Genomic DNA, 8,453 nt, shown 5'->3' on the forward strand with positions numbered 1-8,453 from the left:
GTCTGTCAACAATATTATCATCTTCAGTGTTGTCATTATTAATAAAACTACTGCTTTCCCTTTTGTTTTACACACACACACACACAATTTTATTAAAAAAAAAAAAAAGAATTGATTTAAAATAATTCCTCAAATTATAATAATGCCAAGCAACTAGCGTTCTACTTAAATAGTCACAACAGTATGGGATAGACAATATTATTCTAGAAATGAAAGCACTGTGGCCCATAAGATGAAATAGGATTCACATTTCGGGAGACTGTGATTTCCTTGGACATATTTATATTTCTTTCTTAGAGTTTTCAATTAGATGTTCCATTAGTATGACCAACTTCAAACACACACACACACAGACATTTTTTCTCATGAAACAGTATCTACACAATTTGGCTGATGAATTATTTTCTTCAGAATTATGTTTCATGCATACAAAGAAAAGAAAAATCAGAGATATAAAAAGGAAGAAATACATGCATATATACATATATACACACAAACATACACACATGCACACACATACAAATTTATGCATGTATCTTTTATGCTTTACCTTGTTTACGATTGTGCTTTCAAACATACTCAAAGCATACATATCAATTATATGCATCTCTGGCTTGCCTATGCTATAAACATGACCATTAAGGTTGAGAATACTTGTAATATACAAGAAGTTAAATTCTCATCATTAAGTATTTTTCTTATTCAATTTTAAAATAACTAAACTTGGATATTTTTTTCATTTAGAAAAACAACCAAGAAAGTTTCATATACATATATATATATATATATATATATATATATTCTCATCTGATCCATGCAAACATGGTGAAGTAGATATTATATATAAATTTAAAATTTAGTGAGCTGAAAATGACTTCAGTTGGCTTTCATGGAATAAAAACACTGACAATAACAAATGATATTACAAAATAGCAAAGGAATGCACACCTCCCATTGGCTAGCAAGAGCCTCACATTGCTTATTTGTGACTTCAGGAATTGGTTAGCAAATATAAAAAAAAAGAAAAAGAAAAAGACTGTTGGTGAATTTTGAGGGCAGGGAAATGACTCTGGATTTTCAGAAACATAAAATTAACATACATACACACATAACTTAAGGTAATGAATGCATTCATATATACATGCAAGTAAACACTTAATCTTTGCATGTACACTTGCACATACTCAAACAAAATGCACACAATGTAATTGTGTTAAACAATGTTATTGTTAAAGTTTCCATTCTATTATAACCAACTGAAGGAACATTTTATCATTACATGGAAACTTAGAGTATCATTTGAATAGCTTTAGCTGGCTGAATTAAATTTATACTCTACATCTGGCATTGAATACTTTTTCTTCAGTTCATTATCACTAACATGTTGATGTGTATGTATGAATAATGAATACATGTTAGTATATACAAACTCAAGATAAAAGTACTCAATACAAGTTGCAAAATATAATAATTTATTATAAATTGCCAAAACTGTACAATTGTGACAGGAAGTTATAAGTATGCAGTTTATCTTAAAAAAACAAAACAAAACAGCCCAGCAAACTCATTGGTTAATCAGAATAGATGAATAGTCTTTGTCAGGGATTACTAATCTTTGAAAGATCAACATAGATATAATTATAATCAAAATAATATATTCCAAATTATTATACTATGTCTATGAATAATTTATACACATGCATGCGTGCACGTGCACACACACACACACACACACACACACACACACACACACACACACACACAAATAAATAAATATTAAGATTTTTTAAAAAGGAAAAATTATTTGTAGCTTTTCTGTTGATGTAATAAAGAAAGTAACTGTTCTTCTTTTTCCTTTGGTTTGACATTTTAAAATTAATTCTCAGCTGTGATGAAGAATATTTACAATGTGAAATGCAATGGGTTATTTCTGAGATAAGAAAAGCTGACAAATATTCCTCTATTGCAAACTTAGTGATTACCTACTTCAAATGAAAATTAAAGTTTCTGAATTTCAAACCCCAGTTATGTCAGCACAATACTGTGACTGATAGGCATATGTATCTCTATTAACTCCAATACTAATGCTTACTATTAAAATAAAAGGAGTGTATCATTGTATCTTAGAAATACAAACAATCAGCTAGCTGAGAGATTAAGGAAAAAAACCTTATTGAAATATTAAAAGAATTAAATGTTGAAGATCTCAATGGATACCAAACTTAAAATAGCCAATTTTTTCAAGCATTATCTTAAATTTAAAGACTAGCAAATACCATCGTTAGAGAAGGCCAAATGAAACACTTGAATAAATTAGCATAACAACAAATCACATAACACTAGTTTCAAATAGCATTGTAAAGAATAGTGGAAATCATTTCATTACCTCATACAATAGACATGCTTTCAATAACACCTCAAATTATTACAACAATGTGTTAATAAATAAGGATTTTAACTAAGAGACAAAATTAGAAAGCGCAAGAGAGAATCTTTAATCAAAATTGTATTAAAGTTAGTTATTTCACTACATCTTTATCTAATTTCAATACTGAAAAACTTATAACTTCAACAATTTTTAAAGCAGCTACAAAATGTAATAGCTTCAATAGAATGACAATTGTTTAGCTATCTCCATATATATTATACTGACAATTGTAAATGTATTATGTATTTTGTCCCATTCTTTAGCTATCTCCAATATATTATATTGCAAAAATTGTTCACAAATGAGTCAACCATAAAAATTGCAAGTTTACTAGTGAAATTGATATATATTAGATGCAAATATACTTCTATTCCAGCCAGAAAATCAAACACAATTTTGTCCAAACATATTTGGGATTTGAAGGCCAGGAGCTTAAATGTTCACTTAAAAAAAGAAATTCTTAAATTACTAAAAACAAAAATCAACAGAAGAATATATATTAGTTTTACATATTTTGGAAATACACCATTCTGTTCAATGATGAAAACATCCTCATCCACAACTGAGATTTTGGGCCAGTACACGCCACTAATTTATTTTAAAATGTTTTTAAACCAACAGGATACAAATTTCACTAAGCAGATACCTTTTTTTCACAACAAAGAAAAAGTTTTCCTTTTTTATCAGTCAATACATTACCATTGTTTTAATTAAATTTTCAAATACTAAAGAATTTAGTAAAATTGCTGTTATTAAACTGAAGTTTGGAACATAAATTAACATGAAATGTCAATGGAAGGTTTTAATTTAGATCACTGTAAATCAGAAAGTTTGTATCAAAAAGGATAATCATGTTTGCATTTATCTTTAAAAATTAGTAACCCCACCCCCTAATATCAGACATGTGCTGATTATTCTTTTATTCTGACCAACCAGTGAGAAATGCTGGAATAATTTTCAACTATTTATAACATTTATTACCTGATGAGCTGAAAGGAGAAACTTTAGATCACAGTTGTACTGTTTCAGTTATTTATAATACACACATGTACATATGCATGTATGTGTATATACGCATGTGTGACTGTGAGTTTATGTGTGTGTTTCACTTGATATTTTGTTTCTTAGATTTTTAGTTTTGATGAAAAAAATTATTGGGGTGGGAGGTTTAAATATATATTTTGTTCAAAAATCAAAAACAAAAAAAAAAAAGCAGTTTATTGCTGTCTTAATGTTTAACTATATGTTACACAGCCTTGCAGAAAGGCTGACTGCTGTTGTGTTTCTTATGTTATTCCTATATATTTTTGCTGTGTTATTTATTATGGTTATTATTAGCAATATAATACAAAGTCATGATGGTAGAAAAGACGAGAGGTTTATGTATTTTTCAAAAATGGTCAAAGTTTATAGGATAGATGGATCTCCCATCTAAAGATTTGTAGTGCTGCCATCTGTAATGTTATATTCATTCCAGCATTTATCTTCAACATCCATCATTGCAAGATTCAATCTTTGTGAAAAGCTGAAAAGAAGTCAAAAAGAAAAACAAAAATACAGTACAGGAAACAAGAAAATACAGTACAAGAATCAAAAAGAAAAGAGAATCAGCATTATTTTAAAAGAGAATTAGCATTATTTAAAAACAAAAGATAAATGAGTTTATATCATCAGACAAGAAAGACAAAATTCAACAAATGAGAAAAGTAAAAATTAACAATTAGAAACAAATTTTAAGTAAAAACAAATTATCAAAGTAAAAAGATTATCAAATTAGCAAAGAACAAGAGCTACTTTTTGATAGCACTTTATTGAGAGGAATATATAGAATGTAAACATGAGAAAGAAAATCTTTTGAAAATTTAACATGTTGGGTATAAATATCCAATAGCCAGATTTTCTATATACACCATTTTGAGCCTAGTTTTCTTTGGGTCACTGCTGTCTTATATAATACAAGGGTGTACTGAAAAGTCCATAGGCTGACTATGAAGGAGTGATGCTAGAGCTGTGAAATCTTGCAATGCATTAATCTCAACCCTTCTTATTGATAGCTGAATTTTTTTCTTTCCAGGTAAACTGAAATCTGACTGTTCAAATAAAACTTCAAATCTGACTAGTAGCGACTTTTCTTGAAAGTGGGCACAATTTGACATTATGGTGTTATCAGGTACTTGCAGGAAAACGGTTTAGCCCCCAGGGACATGCATGCTGACATGGTTGTTACATGCCACTTTAGTTTTATCAACAGTGCAACAATGGGCAGTTGAATTAAGGTGGGGAAGGGAGAGTCTTGAAGATGATCTAAAGTCTGGACATTCTGTGACTGCCACTACCAAGGAAAACATTGACCGTGTTCACAACATGGATGACAGGAAATTGACTATAAATCAAATAGCCAATGTTATTAGCATATCCTATGAGAAAGTTAAGAATATTCAGGACAATGAACATGGCATGACAAAAGTTTCTGCTCTTGGTGGATGTCACATTTTCCGACACCTAGCCAAAAGCACACCAGTCTGATCACATCATGGGGAAATCTAACATCGTTTGAAGCAGATCCAGCTGGTTTCCTTGAACATTTTCTAATGCAGGATGAGTGTTGGCTTCATCACTTTGAGCCTGAGACAAAGCAACAGTCCACACAATAGAAACATCCCTCCTCACCTGCTCCAAAAAAGGCTAGGGTTGTTTCATCTTCAGGGAAGGTGATGGCCCTAGGTTTTGGGAAGTAAAAGGCATTGTGTTTATTAACTATCTTCAAAAGGGCCAGGAAAACTGATGAAAGGAGTCTTGTTTCATCAACACACAAGTTCTTCATTTTAGTGATTGTTGTGCATGATTGTGACTTTGATTTGGCCTCATCTGACTATCATCTGTTCCCCAATATGAGTAAACACTTGACTGGGAACCAGTATTGCAGTGATGTTGACATCATATCTGCTATTGATGACATTTTGAGTAACACGATGAAAGCTTCTTTACCAGTGGGATTCAAGCACTGTAACACTGATGGAAGAAGTGTGTGGATCACAAGTGAGTGTTGAAAAATAAACCTCATTTGGTCACATTGTGGCCAGCCTTTGACCTTTTTAGCCAACCCTTGTATTGATTATTCAATATTAGTTTTCTTTGGGGCACTGCTGCCTTATATAATAATAATTACTCAACTTTTAATTCCTTTTACTCCACCTTTTTGGATATAAAAAAACCCCTTTTCTAACAACTACAAAAAACACCAAAACTCAAAAGAAAACTGTATTCTGAAGATTTATAGATTTAGGGTGAACTTGTAAGTTCACAAATTTTTTTAGTTCTTTTAAAATTTGAATTTTCAACTGTTAGGATATAACAAATCCTCATCTAGACCTGATCCCAATGCTGGGTGATCAAGAACCAAATGAAGGGCAGATTTTCAATCCTGGGATTATCCTAATTCCAAAAAGGTACATGTCTATGTAGAGCAAATGTAGACTGAAATACAGGGGTCTCAGATGGACAGACAGAATTTCGCATTTATTATTATGGATTACTATTGCATTATTGTTAAGATAACAAATGGCATCATATAGCTTTCTCTAGTGTGTTTCAAGATTTTGAAATAGGCATAAATTGGTGCTGATGATGAAATATTACTGTTTTAATTATACTGAGAATCATTTTTAGATACAATACTGATGTTGAAGAAGGTAAAATATTAGTATAAAAAGCAACTTTGCATAAGCTACTAAATCTTATATGGCTGAACTTGAAAGTGACCGGAAGCATTTGCTAAAAGACATTGTGATATGTATGGATCAAAAAGGAGTCACTAAGATACTTGGAAATGCAGTAGTGAAGTTGATGAAATTGGAAAGTTGGGTGATGAGAAAGATGTTTAGTAACTGGCTTGCTCATAAGGAGGAAAAAGTTTCTGAAAATGAAGAAAAAGAGGTTAGTTGATTTTGTAAAAAGGGTTATGATTTATGGAAGCAACACATGGGTAATAAATGTGGTGCAACAGAGAAAGATAGCAAGAATGGAAATGAGAATGGTTTGATGGATGAGTGGAGTATCATTGAATGGGAGGAAGACAAACAGTAAATTGTTATAAGATGATAAGGATAAAGCTAATCACAGATGTCCTGAAGAGAAAAAGGATGAGATGGTTGTATTATATACAGAGGAAAGATGAAAGTGATTAGAAATGCATGTGAAAGGAAATAAATAAAGACATGGTCGAAGGTGGAGGAGGAAAGGTAAAGGGACTGTAGAAAATAGGGTAAAATAGAGATCAATGAGGATCCTTGAAGGCCAACTCATACCTCAAAAGGAAAATAGCTTTAAAACACTTTTGTATGTCTTGTAAGTAACACTACAATTACTGTGCAATTTAACACAATGTTATCAAAAAAGAGTTATATCTAAATAAAGGGAAGTCATTTCAACATAAATGGTTAGTATCTGTATGTCTTTTATAATCACCAATACTTGAAATAAACTGTGTTACTATATACCTCTAAATTGAAATTCATTTCTCCTGTCCTTTGTTTTCTGTCATTGATTTATTTTTCATATAACTTATCTATTTTATATAGTAATGTATAGTCATATAGTTTATACAGTTATATATGCAGTTTTACAAGAATTATGAATTATGCAAATTGTAATAAAGTTTGCCAACAGACACAATAAAAGGACTGACCAATGAGATAGCTTCTACAAAATTAAAATTGTTCATTTTGGCAGCTAAATCTACTTCATATTTCTAAAATGGGAGCTTGCCTGACACTATAGTCTATATCAGACATGTCAAACTGCAGAATCTCTATGGGATACACTGGTCACATACACACTGCCATGGAGGGTGTGTATTTTTAAACACATGTTTACAACAAAGATTTCTGCATTTGATGAAAACTGATGTTAGAATAATTTTGTACAGATAAATTTTATTACAACCCTAAAAAAACTGTTACTGAACAATAACTACAAAAAAAGACAGCATATTTTACAATAAGTTCGCTCATAATTTAATTAATCATTATTTTGCTATCCTGATGATTGGCATTGCTTTCTGGTAACTAATTTCATACATTTGTTTCAAGTGTCTGAGCAGTTCCAATTCTCATCAATGATAACAGGTGTTTATCAGTCAGTGTGGTTCATTCAAAAAAGAGACAAACAGACAGAGATCACATTTCTAACCACCAAAACAAACTACACCCCAAAAAAGCAAAACCAGAATATATAACTGGCATACTGTAAAAAACTGACTGTTGAAAACCACTAGAGCATAAAAGCCAAAACCATGTATGGCCAATGAATCATGAAACAAGACTTTCTGCACAATGTAAGAGAGTTTTACAGAAAGTAAGTGATCAAACAAGTTTCATATCAAAATAAAAAGCACTTTGTATAACAAATATATATATCACTCACCAACATTTAGCATACATATTCTATGTTGGCAGGGGTTGGATAGTTTGACATGATAAAATCTGACAAGTCAGGGAACTGTGTTGAGTTCAATATCTGTTTTGGCATGTATTTTATGGCTGGATACCCCACCAAACACCAGGTGCTTTACTGAGAGTATTGGGTGCTTTTTCATGTCACTGGCACTAGCGAGATCACCAAATAGCTAATAAGACAAAATCCCATGTTTGAGGAAAATGTAAATTGAGGGAAGTGACTTATACCAGACACTGAGAGGCAAGAATATGACAAGGATAGTAACAGGTGTTTTGCTGCAGAAGAAATACATAGCTACTCCAGCTGGAAAAGGAGTTATTTCCCTTCGTCAGCATCCGATAGCCACCGATCTGCGATGAGAGAGATAAATTCTTGGCAACCTTATGTATCTTTTTCCAGTGAAATTATTCACTGATATCGAAAAAGTGAAAACAAGCAATGTTAATTCTCTAAATTAGGTATTAACAGTAACTGCACGATAAAGTGAAGTATATTGCCACTTAAATGTGGCTGACTCCTAGGGGTGGATGTTACTGTTGCTTTTAGCCCCAGGAGGACATCTCCTCCA

The 8,453-nt window shown here is 31.5% G+C and overlaps 1 protein-coding gene across 1 annotated transcript in view; it reads right to left on the minus strand.

Moving 5' to 3' along the window:
* Positions 1 to 808: 808 nt before the first annotated feature.
* LOC106868774 (WD repeat-containing protein 20) overlaps positions 809 to 8,453 on the minus strand; it is a 62,322-nt gene continuing 54,677 nt past the window's right edge. The window contains exon 2 of the mRNA XM_052973689.1: positions 809 to 3,953. Within this exon, the coding sequence (XP_052829649.1) occupies positions 3,915 to 3,953 (39 nt within the window). The 3' untranslated portion in view covers positions 809 to 3,914. The remainder of the gene's footprint in view (positions 3,954 to 8,453) is intronic.

Source organism: Octopus bimaculoides, chromosome 16 (genome assembly GCF_001194135.2).
Source record: "Octopus bimaculoides isolate UCB-OBI-ISO-001 chromosome 16, ASM119413v2, whole genome shotgun sequence".
Classification (NCBI taxonomy): Eukaryota; Metazoa; Mollusca; class Cephalopoda; order Octopoda; family Octopodidae; genus Octopus; species Octopus bimaculoides.